This window comes from Malurus melanocephalus, unplaced genomic scaffold (assembly GCF_030028575.1).
Source record: "Malurus melanocephalus ecotype Western Australia unplaced genomic scaffold, MMel_1.1 scaffold_2, whole genome shotgun sequence".
Taxonomy (NCBI): Eukaryota; Metazoa; Chordata; class Aves; order Passeriformes; family Maluridae; genus Malurus; species Malurus melanocephalus.
The window spans coordinates 5,782,305-5,799,456 of record NW_026623234.1 but is presented as its reverse complement, the minus strand read 5'-3'; the positions used below and the strand labels follow the sequence as shown (position 1 = coordinate 5,799,456).

Genomic DNA, 17,152 nt, shown 5'->3' with positions numbered 1-17,152 from the left:
TTAGGGCCTGCCACATATGAGTTTTTAATAAAAGAAGATGGTGTCCTGAGGACCACCAGTTCCTACAAATGCCTGCAATACTTGCAGTACAATATATATGGGGCTGTTGAAAAGGATTCAGTATCAAAATTTACAATCATCTCTTGTCTGACATTCCATAACACTGAATTACARCTATATATTTCTCCTTTTAACTCCATATTAGTCTACTTGTAGAAACAGCCAATATACTTTAGGAAATGTATAATTAATTTTCTTTAACTTCCCTGCTGTGAGTTTAATCTGGGAATGGAATGTCAGGAATACAAAGGATTACTCTCTAGAAAGTCAGTAGGAGTGATAGTAGTAGGTATGGAGGATTTTGAGAAGTAGGAGGTCTGTTCTGGACAAGAAGCTGTGAGCTGTCTCCTGAGATGTAAAGCATAGCATTGGTTTATTCATGGGAGAATGACCCTGGCATAAATTACAGGACAGTGCACCAATATACCTCACACAACCTGCAGTTCACATTTCTTTGCAGAGGCATAATGTTGTGCAAGGAAATAGCAATTGGGTGATATAAGTAAAGAAAACTCAGGAAGAAAAAGATGTTAGGGTAGCCCCTTGATTTTTTTTTWACTGTCTGCACCAACTTGCTCTATATATATATATATATAATATATATATATAAACCAGAATGTAGGACTGTGCATGAAAGTACATTTTTCCCATGTTCACAGAGATAAAATTTGTCTCCCTTCTRTATGTGCTCTCTCATCTCATGATTCTTGCATTTGTGTCCTTGCAGTGGCCTTCAATGGGGAAGGTGAGAAACAACTCCATTCTGGTTTTGTCCCTACTTGATGGGAACTGGAGGAAGTGGGTTTGTGCTCTTCAAGTGGGGAGAGACATGAATGAAGATTTCTCATTTCATGGACATGTACTGTAACAATTAAACTCTGTGCTWGAGGCAGCACTCATCATAACCAACTGTTTTTCATAGGGGTTCTTATTTAATGATWTATACAGGTTCTAGGTGTGCTTTACGTGTATCTATTGGATTAGACTGGTTAGGGAGTTAGATGTGTAAATACTTWGTTAGTGAATTTCTTAATGACATTAGATAAGGAGATAGCCTAACCAGGTTACTTAGCTAAAATGGGGCCTAAACTCCCGTAGGAAGAATAATAAGTAATACYAGATACTCAGGTAAGTTTTTTTTCTGGACAAAAATGTTTTATGAGTATGGAATTTCTGAATCTAAGCATCACTGTGTTCTTCCTCTTCTGTATTTATCTAAAAATATTGTTATATACTTGTATATAAATGTAAAATCTTAAACAACTTATTCYAAGAGTATTCAAATTAAAGTAAAATAAATGAAAATCTGCCTGTTAGGTTGGATCTCATTTCCAGGAACACTACTTGGTAACTGCAAAATTTTTTACTGACACTAGGTTTGTTTTTACCTGTTACCTATTTCTGTCTTGGGATGATAGACTATTTTTTTCCTAATTATCTACATGTACGTTATGAATTCAGGTATTATTTGAACATTGTGGTTCATAGGAATCATTATRTAATGTATCTTGAAGATGTGGAACCAAAGCCGCTATTTAAAGGATGATACTTGTATAACATTGCTGAATTTCTCAYCTTTTCTTTAATTTTCTAATGCAGATAACAATACCCAGACCTTCAGTGGCATCCACACAGTCTGCTTCAGAGAGCTTTCACTATGGCCACCAGCTRGAGAGAAGAGAGCAGGATGGTCAGTCTGTGGAACACACCGTGGAACTTTCCTCTCCAAAGGAAAGTTTGCCAGGTTTGGTTGTGGTAGAAGATGCACTTCCAGCTAGTGCCAGCAGACCAGATTTGGTACTTAATATTAGCCAAGAAGTGCTTGACAGGGAAGGACTTGTTGAAGAGTCTGTCAATGACTGTGGCCAAAAGGACCTACCGGAACACAATGGAATACAGGAAGAAAAGGAGCTTGGGAATATTCCTGTGGAGGAGGCTGAGGAAGAAGGGCTTCCAGTGGTTTCTGAGGATGCCATTGAAATGCTAAGCAAAGAACAGAATTCTTCTTTGCCAGGAAAYTCAAAATCTGCAGAGGAAGAACCTCTAACAAATACTGAAGCAACTCAAGAATCAAAGCCAAGGCCTGTCTGTTTGGTGCCAAATCAAGATGAGGTTCTGAAGTCGATAGCATCAAAACCATCAGAATTGTCTCCCTCAAGACTTAGTAACGCACATGTTAATAGACAGGCAAGCAAAATAGCAACATTTCAGGAAAATGGTTTTCATTCTGATAAGGAAGAAGTCCATAGCCAAGACTTGAAATGCCACCAAGTGGCCCTTACTACTTTTTTGCAGCAGGAGAATAAAAAAGAGAAAAATGCTCCTAGAAATGGAGAGTTATTCCACTGCATTTCAGAAAATGAGAATTCTAATCGAKCTAAGAAGGACTCAGTTAAATCTTCTTTTGTATTCAGGCAGAGCCGAATCCCAGTTTTAGCACAAGAGATAGACTCAATGTCAGATTCCTCCTCTGTTTCTGCAAAGGAAAAGCTTCTTCTGAAAAAGGCCCATCAGACAGACTTGGTCAAATTACTTATGGAAAAGAGACAGCTCAAATCTTTCCTTGGTGACCTCTCAAGTGCCTCTGATAAGTCACTGGAGGAAAAAATGGCTGCTGCACCAGTACCATTTTCTGAGGATGATGTCTTAGCTTCATTTTCTAGATTGACACTGGACTCTCATTTCAGCAAGCAGAATGAAGAGAGCTCTTTATCTCCAAGCAGCCCTCAGTCCAGAAAAAGCAAGATTCCAAGGCCAGTGTCCTGGGCAACCACTGATCAAGTCACCAGTTCAAGTTCAGCTCAGTTTTTTCCTCGGCCACCACCAGGAAAACCGCCTACTAGACCTGGGGTAGAAGCTAGGTAATGCAGAGAAAATAGAAACAGATTTTCAGGTTGAAAATGGATTTGAGTTAGAGTGCAATTAATGTACAGGACGATGTATTCATCAGTAGACGTGTATTTAATATTTTGAAATGTGCCAAGCTATAAATAAGTCTTGACACATTTTTTTTTAAAGAGGGGTCACTTTTTCAGAACTGCTGGATATGTACAGACCCGTGTAAATTCTTAGGATCTGTTGTGTTCAGCTCCCTTGAAAATTAATCTGTTCTTAATGTAGTCATTATAAATATTTGGAGATTTCAGCCATCAACATTAAGTCAAATAGCTATGCTCAGATCATGGYTAAGTAAAACAACTAATTAAAGAAGGACAGAGTGAATTTTAGAAGACCTCCCCTTTGCCACGTCTATGTGCAGAAAACCATAATCTAGTTTCCTCAGTGTTTACATTCCCAAGATTAGGATGATTTTGATACAGTAACGCAAAATCCTCTGAAGGAAGTTGTGGTGAGTCTTGCCATCCCTTAAAATTGTATATGGGAGTATACTGATGGTGTGCAGGAATGGATGTACCCCTCTGAAACAACRGCAATAAGCACTGCTCTTCAGTGCAATTCTTCCAACACCACCAGGAAATTCCAGTTATCCTGTAAACACTGAGGCTGTTTATGGTAATTTTATATATGTAAATATAAATACTGTGTTGATCTGAGCAATACAGAAACCAAAGCCTAGATCCAAACATGTCTACCTAATGGGAAATTTCATCTCCCCGTATCTGTTCTGCAAGTTCCTCCTTAGTTTCCAGTACTACAGTGTTTCTATTTGAACTTTAGTGAATAGATGGAAACAGAAATAATCTTTGTTCGTTTCTTCTTAAGGTTGCGCAGATACAGAGTCCTWGGCAGTAGCAGCTCGGACTCAGATCTTATCTCTCGTCTGGCTCAAATCCTACAGAATGGATCTCAAAGACCAAGGAGTTCTACCCAGTGTAAGAGTCCAGGATCTCCACATAGTCCAAAAACACCACCCAAGAGCCCTGTCATCCCCCGCCGCAGTCCCAGTGCCTCCCCTAGGAGCTCTTCTTTACCCCGTACTGCCAGTTCTTCTCCGTCCCGGGCTGGGAGATCCCATCATGATCAGAGGAGTTCATCCCCACATCTTGGGAGGAGTAAATCACCTCCTAGCCACTCAGGCTCCTCATCTTCTAGGAGATCCTGCCAACAAGAGCACTGCTGCAACAAACCAAGCAAGAATGGTCTGAAAGGATCTGGCAGTTCTTTCCACCATTCCCCAAACACTAAGACTCCCATGGGAAAGAGCAAATCAACTACTAAGCTTAGCAGATAGGAACTGGGCCTTGACAGGTATAAAGTCTCCTCCTAAATCTGATGCATGTTGTGTCTGTGTACTGTGTATTTAAAAAAATAATCAAAAAAAGTAAATTAAAAATGTGTTGAATCTGCACATTTTAAAGAAAGTAACCATTGTAAACTATTCATGAGGAAGCATTTTGTGTAAATAAGTGGCCAGGCTTTGCCTTAGAGCAGGCAGCAAGCAGATCCACAAGGAGGGAAGTAGAGGCCAGGGTAAGAATGACAGGGTAGTCAAAAAGGTGCAATGGATTTAGAGTTAAAAAAGTACCTTGAAGGTGAATGTTTTAAAATGGTATTCATCTCAATGTTCTTAGTTTACCTAGTTAGAAGATTTGGCCCAATTATTTAAGGCTTTACATTCTCAAGGAGTATGTAAGAAAACATGAAACAGTTATTCTCAAAATGAYATCACCACTCGGGAGATAATTACTGCTCAAACATTTCTTCACAGTTTTAAAAAAGCACACAGTTTAGAAGATTATATTTCTACCTAAAAAATTTCTTCCATTTTGAGCTGCATTCACCTCTGAGTCACTGAGTGCTCATTTTGTCCCCTATCATGGCACAGATTTTTTTACCTAAGAAAGTATCATAGACCTTACCCCTTCTTCACACTGATGACATGAAAAAAATTAATATTAACATTTGACAAAATGGTTTTGTACCCATGTTATTTAGAAATTTGTATAGTACTAATTAGGATCCAAGAAACTAATTCTCAGTTCTATATCATACAATTTTTGGGAGCCCAAGTGGAGTTCTTCAAACCATATTTGGTAGGATTTGGAAAAGCATTCCTTCCTAGGAAATGAGTAGGTGTATGCACTTCACTGGATGTTGCAGATTTACAATAAAATGCAATGTGAGTTAGAAAATAGGAACTTTCTTTAGCTCCTTAATTCAACTGGAAAAGAACCTTTGTTATTGCTGACTTTGTTTTTCCATTAGTTATGTATACTTTAAACCATATATCTTACCATGTAGAGATGATTACCAATCAAGATTGGGTTTTTTGGTCATTTGTTTTCTAAAATCATGAAAGATGAAAGAGAGATGAGGAGATTGTCTACTTTGTGAACTTGATAGGTTAGAGGTGACAGAAGTATTCTTAACATCCTTACAAAATCTGGGTAAGAATATTAATCATCAAAGCAAAACATACTAAAAGAAATCAGAGATTTTTTTTGCATTAGATCCTTGTCATTCTTTTCCCAAATGTGTTTTTGATAGCCAAGCTTTCTTGACTCTCAGTGAAGTCCACAGCGTGTAATTCCTCCAGCTTTTTTAGGTAGTTACTTAATACAGTCTTGTGCTCTGCAGGAACTCTGTAGGGAATGAGAAGGTACAGCGCCTTTTGCTATATTCAGAAAAGAGTAGTGGGTCAGAACAGGGATGCACAAGAACGCGAGCCTGAGAAAGATGCAGCCAGCTCCCCCTAATGATTCCCGCTGTGGGGACTCTGGATGCGTAGGAGACTTGTCAGTTACTGATCTGCTTGCTGTAGTCATATGCCTCTCCAGCCAGCATCTGTGCTTTTTTATTTAACTTCTGCCAAATGAATACCTTTGGATTAAAAAGGGAATATTTTGTCTYGGAGCTAACACATTCTAATGCTGCATTAAAGCTGCCCTAGAGCTGCACTGAATTTCACTTGCTTTGTCAGACTATGTTGGTTTTTCTTTCCTTTCTTACTATGAATATGTATATTGTTTCCCATATGTAATGTAGCACAGTATGGAACCTTAATTTCATTCAGGTTTCAAGCACTACAGATGAATGCAATAGGTAGGGTATACCTGCTTTTTCTGAAGAAACTGTACCATTGGAAAGTCCTATTCCTTTGTATTATATTGTATAATAGGTGCTATACCAATAATTGCATGTCCTTATGGTAAATTATATAATATAAATATTTATATATACATATATGTATATGCTTATATAAATTCATTCTTTCTCATTTTTCATTTGTAATTTATGGACCACAAATAATACAGTTCCCTTTCTGTAAGTTCCTGTATACTTACCTCTTCTATTCCCCAACCCCGCTAAAAAAATCTGGAATGCACAAATTCTAATAGCCTTTATACCTTGGTACAAAATTGAAGGACTGCTGATTTCTCAACCAGCCAGTGTTTTGTCTTGCAGCTTGTTTTTTTCTTTTTAATTTCTAATTTCATGTGCACATTTGCATATGGAACAAGAACAAAGACTCAAAGGTATTTTTATTTTTTATTACAAATAGGTCTTGTGATTACTCGTTTTTATTTTATAATGTAAGTTCTTAATTGTGAATACTTGTCATATAGGAACACTGACAGTCTATGAATACCTAATGGATGAATGTGACAACAACAAATCCATCTTTTCTTTACTGTTTTCTACATGTTTCCTGCAGGTATACCATAAAATAATTTGGTCGCATTGTGATGTTTTTGTCCTGGGCACTTGCTGGAATTATTTGTTAAGGTGGTGTGGCAGCCCATGATTATATTTCCTTATTTCTGAAAGGCATTTATTATGGTCTTGTAAGTTTATTCCTACATTACATTGTCAGTTTAAAAAAGTACCAACTTTATGCATCCTTGCCTGAAAAAGCTGAAGTTGAGGTGTTTATATTTTCTCTCTRTGTATCAGGATCCAGAAACAGGTAATCGCTTTACAGGTGAGAAAGAATGTAACAYCTATTTTATGTTGTCTTCAAAGTACAGGCTTGTCCATTGTTAGACATTACTATGTAAAATAAACCAATGCTGTAGAAATTCACTTGTACTTGAACTACTTGCCAATGTAAAAATAGTAAACTATGCCAAAAAAGAAAAAGAGAAATCAGTAATGATTGATGATCCAGACTTCTTTTGGTGCAGAAAAAGGTAAAAGGACTGTATACCCCTAGTTGCTTTTTTGCTGTGGATTCAACAAGGTCTAAGGAGAAAATCATGAAGATACAAATGGAAGAGCAATTGTGAATATCTTTATCTTGAGCTACCTGCTCTTCTTGAGTTTTTGATTGCTTGATACCCTTCCCCCAAAAGTTTACAGAATTGCTTACTGTAGTCTAACATAGCAATCAGTTAATGTTATTAAGTAATGGTCAGCTGATCAACTCATACATAAATATTAGCTTAATATTTCTAGAGGGCCTATATAATAATTAAGGACTCTGTAAGCTTCAGTATTTGAATATGGAACTGGCTCTGCAGAAAAACACCAATTGACATATGTGTGGCCATTGTGCAGAGTGTGTGTGAATGGTTTATGGCAGTTTTCCTGCAACACATTTTCAGGGAYGGAGAAAATTCTTCTCCATTGTACAAAATGGCTACAGTTACTCTGCATAGCACACAGCAGCTTATATAGGAATATTAGCTGGGAAATAATAAAATTCAAGGAGCTGTTGCTTTGCCTTCTTCAAGCCTCCATTTCTTTGGAGGGCAGTGCAATGGAACCATGACATGTAGCAGGTGCAGATGCTGCACGCTCATTTTCTCTTTATGATGTATTCTGTGTTGTGGTCAGCACTTTGGAGTATTTTTTAGAGAAGCTGAGGCATGAAGCCTTTAAACTAAAATAGAACTTGAAATCACTGAACATTTCACAGAGACTTTTGTGCTGCATTATTGCATGGTAAAATCAATCTAAGTTTCAATCTCAAAAATCAATATTAATTAACCTTTTTATTAATTACAAATGCCAATTACTACTTAGGTAAAACCCTACTAGAATAATAGAAAGTGTGATACAGTAGAGCAATGTTGGCCAGTTGTATGATGCTAAGTACCTATCTACTACTTGAGCAGGATTGATAAGCATAGAAAATTTCACTGCTCAAAGGCAAGAGCAATAGGAGATCTTAACTGCTAGTTATATGTAATTATACAGGAGGCAAGCCCCTGCAGAGTGACACAAGGCATTCATTACAGCCACCAGCCACATCCTGTCTTGGGAAATCTGGACATACTCTTAACTTGAAGTCTGCATGTTTGAGATCAAGCTTTCTTGCATACCTCACTAAACAGTCTTGATACATAAGGGAGGATTTGGTCTTAYATATTTAAAAATAGCTTGAAATATTTTTCATCTGAAAAAGACTTGCAGGAGCTCTATCATCTACAATWTGTAGTATTATGGTATTAACTATAGCTGGGAAAACACATGATTTTGATTTTATATATATATATATAAATACACATTTGTACATAAGTGTATCTACATATACACTTATATAGATACTGTATATTATATAGGAATATATATATACATACATACATATGTGTGTATATACATACAGATAGGAAGAGTCTCAGCTAATCCGTCCGGTTTACTCATTTGCCAGAGTGAGCCAAGGCCTGTTCTGCCTTGATTTACTCTGGTCTCAYCTTCATCTACTGCAATTTTCCTATGCCCTAATTCTGATTCTGTGTCTTCTTCATATTACAAGGCCTGATCCTGTAGTCCTACTTGAGCTAAACTCCCATAAGTCCTTACTGCAGTAACATTTATGCGATGGTTGACTGTAATGCTTCTAAATTTTTTTTCTTTTTCTCTTTGATGAGAATGTAGATAAAGCCAGACTTAGAGTACAGTMATTTTCCTGTAAACAGAATTTTTCTGTAATGAATTGAACATTTTTATGGAACACTAAGAGGCATGAATTCTAGTAAGAAGAATGTGATTATTCCAATTTCTTAAAAGGATCTAATGGAAAACCACAGATATGTGCCTCCAATTTTTATAAATATGTTAAATGACAGAGTAGCCTTCTGAAAAGGAATAGGAGAATAAAAGAGAGCTCAAAGTCAAACTTTCTCATTATAGGCCTATAATATATGATTTCTTTCACTCAGGACTGATTCTGTGAGGTGACAAGAGGYGTATCTGTCTTGTCATTCTCAGTGAGTCAGGGTCTGCTTAGGTTGACACCATRATACCCTGTGGTGTGTTCTGTGTTTGCTTTTCCACTTTTGGGAGTGGTCAGAGAACTGTTGGCTGGATAAATAAAAGCCTTGATTGTTTATCCATGATTCTTTTCTTCAACTGGTAAACACTTTGGGTGCTTGTTGGATGGTGAACATGGCAGTACTAGATTAGCAGCTGAACTTGGATATTGGGGGTGTTTTCCAACCTTGATGATTCTATGATTCCTGTTCCTGAAATTCATAGAACAGGGTATGATATTTTTATTCTATTTCTTTTAGCTAATCAAGTAGGCAGTGAACTGAAAGGGTTTGTTTGCTGTTTTGCTTTTGGCTCAAATGTCTTTGGCTGTAATTAGTACAWTTTTTGTAGGAATGCTAGTAAAAGGAATTGAGGTTCAGTTTTGACTAAATGCAATACACAGGCACAGATCATACATTTTTTAGCTAATCAAATTGCATAAACATGCGCCTCACATAAGAATACCTCACCTGTCTGCTTGAAGCCAGTCTTCCTTTCCAGCATATAATATTTGTGAAAGAGAAATTATATAGTCAACCTGGATTATCTAATGATTGTCAGGAATTATCTTAAGATGTTGTCAAATGCCAAAAAGCTTTTATCATTCATTTTTGTGTGATTGAAATAATCAGGCTTTTAAACATTCTTTTTTTTGGGGGGGGGTGGGGGAGTGGTTTGTTTGGTTGGGTTTTTAAGGAAAAATGCACAGGAGTCAATTGTTTCAAAGGCTGATGTATTAACTTGGCAATGACTCACCATCTGGGTTTGAACAGGTAGGCTGATTTTACTCTCCATTGATGGTACACATTCTCTCTCAACAGTAATAATGGCAAACCTAAATGTTAGCYTATATCAGTCTTTCATTTTGCTTCTGTTTCTTCTCTACATGAAGATCTCGGATCCTTGGGAGTTCTTGCTGTTCTTGTGCAGATGAAACTTCATTAAAATCARTACAGGGTCCTGTTTTGTTAAGGCTTTTTCCCCTGATTAGGAACTGAAAGGATAAACTCACTCCATAAATATAAAATTTGCAGTTGCTGTATTTTAAACTGGAAAAGTCTTATTTTTTATTGTTACGTTTATGACATGACATGCGTTTGGATCTCGCCTTTTCTGTCAGATTACTGTTGAGAACCATCTTTGGCCAAGAGTACAATGTGGTTTCTTTAAAAACAATACCACAAGTGGGATTCTCATGTGAGGTCCTAATCATCCACAAGTGTCTGTGGGAATTCAGCTGGAATTAATTTGATGTTTGTTTTGAGATCACTTGATCTTTGACCTTTTATGTAAAAGACCTATGGTAACATCAGAACAGCTTGCTCCAAAAGATGCAGTATAATTCATTTGCTCTGCCTGGCTTCAAATCCTTTTAAACCCATATCTGCTGCGTGGCAGGCAAGGTCATAAAGGTTTGACACAAAGTGAGGTAGGATTTTTTTGGCAATTTCACATCTTCATCCTCTGACCGGAGATCTGGATTTGTTGCCAAGCAGCCTTGTCTGCATCCTCTTTACTTGCATTGGCTAGAAAGCAAGATTGGAAATTCTTCCCCAACTTTTAACTTCTGTTCGTTCTATAGAGTCAGCCCAGACTCAAATTGCTTGTGCTTACAGATGCCAATTTTTAAATGCTGTCATATGAATATCCAAACTAGTAAATTAAAGAAATCACCAGCAATGCCTTCAGAAAAGTAATGACTTTTGAAGTGGTCAGCCAATGGCTGCTAATCTAAAATCTCTGGGCAGTACCACGAAGAATTAAATCTGTGTATTAATAAAAAACACAATTATGTCACCCCATAAGAAATCAAGTACTCAATAGTAGTTTGCAGTATGATTAATTTAAGTGGAAAGTAGTTCCAAGATCATTTTTTACCATTGAGGAAGAAAAATGTTGAGTCCTTCAAATTCTCTTGCTCAGTTATTGCAGTTCTCTTCCCCTCCTCGGAAATCTTTTAAGCCATTCTTTTAAGTTTGCTCAGGCACCCAAGAACATAAAGAGTTAATGCCCTTGTAATGGTCATTTGTACATAAAGTTGTAATTATTTATTTTCTCATTTGTACCATATCAAGGCTTTGTACAATGTTTAAGTTTTGTTTTCAAATTATTTTGTATTTTATTTTTATAAACTGGTTCTAAATAAAATATTCATTCAGCATGCAAAACTTCAATTCTTGATTGTGTTTGTATAATGATTCATTAACTTAGAAAGCTTCAGCTAATATATTTTTCAATGTTTTTTCCTATTGTAACCCTGTAATTTTAATGGAGAAAATGCTTTGGGAGTGATTATTTTTTTCTCTGTTACAAGAAAGTAAAAAGTAAAGTAAAAAGTGTGTGTTGGTACTATTGCAACRTGAATCAGATGTTCATACTCCAAATTGAAATGATTGGATTGGAAGTTTGATTTAGTAGGTTTATGTGTTGTATATTAATAACAACAGAAAAACCCAAATGGGCTTCCTCAGAAACCTGACTTTCTATTTGCTCTTACTCCTTCTGCCTGTATTCATCTAAACAATAAATGATTGGCACAGCCAGATCAGGTCAATTTAAGTAACAATATGGTGGTCCTGAAAAGCCAGCTGCTGATGGCTTTTTTCTCTCCTAAATTGTGGGTTTTTTGGTCAGAGGCCACTATAATTGACCTCTTTTGGGGATAATCAGCTATCTGGATGTAGTCACTGAGCTTTTACAGCCTCTTGAGGAGATTTGTCTCCCTCTGTACAACAAAGTTAAGCAGCAGATAGCAGAGAAACGAATGAATGGAAGTTGTTGCTGGATCTGAGTGTTATGGGGAAATGCTACCGGTTGCATAGTTTTGTCCAAGACCCTTTTATTTATCTTTCTACTAAAACTAGGCATAAACAGAGTGTAAGAGTGTAATATCACCACATGTTATATTTRTGGTTTGTGTGCCTGAATATCTTAGTCCTATGCTACTGGGAAACACTGCTTGCACTTGGCACAGCAGGACAAGTTTTTTAGGGAAATCCAGAAGAATTGGAGAACATCTCCTGGCTCTCTTTCTCAGGATTACCACTGTTATGCCTTGCATTAAGGCAAATTAAAAGCCAGCTCTGCCTTTGTTCAAATCGTTGGCAGTATTTTCATTAAGCTTCATGACCAGGTCATTACCTCTTGTCATTTATACAAATAGCCTAGCTAGCTTCATAGAAATGGAAACAAATTGGGAATTCATTTACTCAGTAACAGTCCAAGAAAATGATGTTTCACCTCCTGTTAAGAGCAGCCAGAAAYTAATGGCATGGCATCTGGATGGTGCATGTGATTTCAGTGCTCCCAACAGAATCATCATTTGATCACAGAAAGGGTGATAAAGAAATAGCAACCAACTGTAATAAYTGGAAGAATAAAATAACAATTTTGCACTACTCTGTAGTGATGAGAGGTAGCTGTTTCTTTCCTTGTTTAAAACATGTAAATCTAGACCATATCACAAGTGGAAGAGTGATTTGGATCTGGCTCCAGTACATGTCGTCAGTACAACTGAAACACATGGAAAAGAGCAAGATTGGAACAAACATACTATGGCAGATTGATGTTGAGGTCTGGTTGTTGTCTGACCTGCAGTGTCTTGTAGCATTGCCTGGCTTATCCTCATTCATACAGGAGATTAAATCTGCCCATTCTGCTCACRGGATCTTGCTGCACTTCTCTACTCGCACTGTAGCTGCCTCTCATTTAAATCAGAACTGGAACATGAGAAAGCAGATACAGGTCAACTCTCCCAAAAAATGCTCTAGTATGCGAAATTCAATAATTAACAGTTGCAAAAAATTGAAACATTGAAGACAGCTAAGAACTGCCTGTCGCAACCTGGACAAGCTCAAACTGCTGCCCAGGAGGACCAGTAGATCCCATTTGCTAATCTACCTGGAATGTCGTGGTAGCATGAATTAGCTTCATTGTCCATGAAAACAAGAGAGCTCATCTGTACTGATGGGGGAGAAATAATGCTTCCAACAGGTTAATTTGAAAAGCTTGTAACAACATAGACTCAAAAATCTGATTTAGAAGGATCCTTTCCCATTTTTAAAACCAGCCATTTATTGATACCTGTCACCTATACCATCTTCCTTTTTTAAGATAAACCTGGAAATGAGAACTTTTCTTCAAGGCATTAGTCCAAATTAACGTTGGGCTGTATGTGCATACATTTTATTTTTCTGTGATATTTGCATATTTTACTCCATCTGATACGGAAGGGAAATGCTAACAACTGATTACCWTGTGTTCACATTTTAGTTGGCAGCCGTGTTTGGTTTTTGAAGTGCAGGTGTGTGAAATCAGTACACCAAAATGGTGTAAGGGAAGAAGTGAAGTACTTAAATGTACATTTTCATACGTTAGTGTTCAGTCAAAGCTGACTGCAAAAATGGCATATCTTATGCTATGATTATATATTCTTATGCTTCTGGGAGAGGGATAATTTTATTGTGAATCTCTATGTTATTTGTATTTGCTAAATTCTGGCAGCAGGAATGCTTGTGCAAGCTGACTGTAACACTAGAGGCAGCTAGTCATTACTATAGGCCAAATTTATGTGTAGAACTTTTTTAATGTTGGTGATAAATGCTTAAGAAGACAACCTGTATGATTTTTCAAGTCATTGGACAAAATCTGATGAGTGTTTTTGTTTCCCGTCTGGTACGGATGACAAGAACACTGTACCTCTGCTACTTCTGAATTGTGCAAAGAAGCTCTAATATACGACCCTGAAAACATATCTTAAAATAGTGCCAATGACAAWAGTTTCACCCTATCTAAATGTGAAAAGGAGATTTTTCTTTGTGGCATTAATACAAAATTATTTTTGCTTGTTTCAGAGTTGACACCAGGTTACATTTTGCTCCAACTCTTCCTCATCTTTCTTCTTCCTTGGGTATACAGTTACCAAAAAGGAAATTAAGATGAAAGCTTCCCAAACTATGCAGGAGCATTTGTCTGGAATGAAGTGAGCCCCTGCCTACTGTAATTTAAGAGCAAATCTAACTTCCATTTAATGTAAAAAAATACAAAGCTTTTTGTTCTATTTCAAATACTGTGGCATCGATTCCAGAAGGCTTGCAAAATCAGATAAAGATACAGCCTCATCTAACCTGTATGTCAGAGGCATCAGGCATACAGCTCACTTTTGCTGTATCTCTCTGTTTTAACAATGTGACAAAAAAAGAGACTACCCTGCTAAATGCAGCGAAACACAAAGTCTCTGAAGAATTCTGAGGAGATCATTTGTGAATGAATGCCTCAATCCTAAACCATTCCTAGAATAAGCAAGTATCTCAAACTCCTCCTGTGATGCCTTGCACAGCTGAGACTTAAGAAAACAACAACAACCAAGCAAGCAAACATCCTCAACATTATATCTATTAGAAAAGAGAAGTATTTAAAAAAACAGCTACTTCTGGGCTTTGTTTATTCCAAGAACTAAGCAACTTGTGTAAGACAGCTCGTAGTGGTCAGTAACCAWAATGTTACTTTTTCACCCCTCTCTCATGCCTTTTATTTTTCAAAAGGTGACATTAAACAAAGGATGATACAGACAAAAGTCTTAGTCAAAATGAACATTTGGGTTTTTAAGAGAGTAAGAGGATAAAGAAAAGAGAATTATTAGCCAACTGCAACAGAGTTAACTGGAGACTGGTAATTAGTGTTTAATGCCACCTATAGCAAAATGTTTCCCACTGGGAAAAACACAGGAGGCAAGTCTACTTTGCTCCTTCAAAGTCATAGGCTGGAGTGGAACGTACAACAGCACCCAACAACACAGTCACTTTATGCATATTCAAGTTTTTACACATCTGCAAAGCAGAAGTAGTAGCAGCCATTTGGATTTTCTTTCTTAATGGTTCTCAGGGGGGCCCTAGGAAACTCTGAAGGACCTGGTTCTTGGGACATGGAGCTGGAGCTGCAGCTGCTGCTTCTGCTGCTGCTTCCAGCCACCTGTGCTCTRCCTCTGTCCTTAGCAGGGGAGAGCTGGGGGGATCCTGGGCTCAGGTACCCAGCTGTGGTCTGAGTAGATGCAGTGGCATGTGTGGTGGGGCCAGTGTTGTTTTTCACATAGACGTTTTTGATAGCAACAAGCGTATGTGCCATGATGCTGATGCTGTTACTCAGATCTTGCATGCCTTGCTGCAGCAGCCGAAGATTGTGGTTGACACTGTCAAAGCCAGACTGGATCACCTGTATTTGGGCCTGCTGAATCTGCAGAAGGTCCTCTTCAGTCATTTCATTTTGGTCTGCCTGCGACCTGCCTTTTGTTTTGGCTTTTACTTTCCCAGAGGAACCACCGCCTGATGTCCCCAGAAAAGGCAAATGTTCTTGACTAGGTGGAACCACTACCATGTCCTCAGAGCTTTCTTCTGGCTCCACCACCTTCACTACTATTTCTTCTTTGAGGTTCATCTTCTCGAGACTGGATTGATGAGATGGGCCAGGATTGCCATTAAACCCTAGAAAGAGGGGGGGTAGAGGGGGCGGGGAGAGAAGCAAAGTAGAGCCTGTGAGAAACTTCATAATCTCAGTAGTCAGTGAAACACTTTTTCATCCACTAAGCACTAACCTTGAAACAAGACTCTCAAACTCAGACTTTATCTTTGATGCTTTTAGAATACAAATTACCTCGACAGGTGGGAAGAAAACCATAAATATGCATTCACYAGTTAACCATGTATCTGCATACTACAGAACCAAGCTTTAGAATCCCAAAGACAAAGTTCACTGCAAGCTCATTTCATGCTCTTATCKTGCGTGCAGTAACCAGTAAGAGCATTGCTGAAACACCGTGATTGCAAGAATCCTTTGGTATTGAAGGCGATCATTTCAACATGCAAGGACAATGTTTCCACAATGTACAAAGTTATGTGCTCGCAGCACTTTGTCCTGGCTGGATCTGCGTGCKGCCATGGCTTTTTGCATTTGTAGGAATAATTACTGCAATAGTAAATATCGCTGKCCGGGTCTAACGCCTCGTAGAGGGGCAGTATCGACACGGGGTTTTTRCTCTCCGGAGCTGTTTTGAGGCACTTTTATGACCTACAGCACGAAGCCTCACAGTTCTGTGTGCGTGCATGTACGTTTTGCGCCTCCAAGGACTCGAGCCAGCCAYGTCCAGCGGGGCCGGTCCCCACGGCCCCTGCGCGCTCGGAGCGGGCGGACAGCGCCGATCCCCGCACACCGGGGCTCCCGCGGCTGCGGCGGGGGACACCGGGCGGAGGGTCCGGGGCGGCGCCGCGGGGGTCGCTCCCGCACTCACCCATGTCCCCTACGACGGCGCCGGGCAGCTCCAGCGTGTCGATGCCGCCCACGATGGGCACGGCCTCGGCGGGCAGCAGGGAGCCGTAGGCGCGGCGCTGACGGCGGGCGGGCGGCGCGGCGGCGGGCGGCAGCTCCTCGGGGGCCAGCAGGAGGCCGAGAGCGGGGGGCGCCGGGGGCCCGCAGCCCTGCGAGAGGCGGCACAGCTTGCTGCGGTCGCGGCGCTTCAGGTCCCGCCAACGCTTCTTCAGGTCCTCCACGTCGCGGGGGCAGGCGGCCACCGGGTTCACCTTGTGCCGGATCAGCTCCCACACCTTCCGCTTCTGGCCGGCGGAGGCGCGGCCGGGTCCCGCCGCGAACAGCAGCTGCTCGTGTTTCAGCACCTGCTCGATCAGCACCTCCGTCTCCGCCTCGTTGAAATTCGCCTTGCGCCGTTTGGGCGAGTCCTCGGCCATCCTCCGCCGCGGGCGTCGGCGGCGGGCGGGGGGCGAGGAACCGCGGGGAGGGGGGCGGCACGCCGCTGCCCTTCCCTCCACCCCGGCCCGCGGGTACCGCCGCCGCTAGGCCGAGCCCCGAGCTCTGCCGGGGAAGGAAATACCGCGCATGAGAGGAAAAGACGCGCACGGACCGGCGCAGGCGCCCCGTGCCCCGCGTG

At 39.7% G+C, this 17,152-nt stretch overlaps 2 protein-coding genes across 5 annotated transcripts in view; one reads left to right on the top strand and one right to left on the bottom strand.

Moving 5' to 3' along the window:
• Nucleotides 1–11,390, top strand: part of TTBK2 (tau tubulin kinase 2) — a 77,863-nt gene extending 66,473 nt beyond the window's left edge. For all 4 annotated transcript variants that reach the window (XM_057366117.1, XM_057366107.1, XM_057366127.1 and 1 more), the window contains 2 exons: nucleotides 1,660–2,921; nucleotides 3,784–11,390. In XM_057366117.1, the coding sequence (XP_057222100.1) occupies nucleotides 1,660–2,921; nucleotides 3,784–4,252 (1,731 nt within the window). In that variant the 3' untranslated portion in view covers nucleotides 4,253–11,390. The remainder of the gene's footprint in view (nucleotides 1–1,659; nucleotides 2,922–3,783) is intronic.
• On the bottom strand, nucleotides 11,375–17,114 carry LOC130573614 (uncharacterized). The gene is made up of 2 exons (XM_057366161.1): nucleotides 16,499–17,114; nucleotides 11,375–15,695 (listed from the first exon to the last, which is right to left on the bottom strand). Exons 1-2 carry the CDS (start codon nucleotides 16,950–16,952, stop codon nucleotides 15,037–15,039), a joined length of 1,113 nt encoding a protein of 370 aa, XP_057222144.1. The 5' UTR covers nucleotides 16,953–17,114; the 3' UTR covers nucleotides 11,375–15,036.
• Nucleotides 17,115–17,152: the final 38 nt, after the last annotated feature.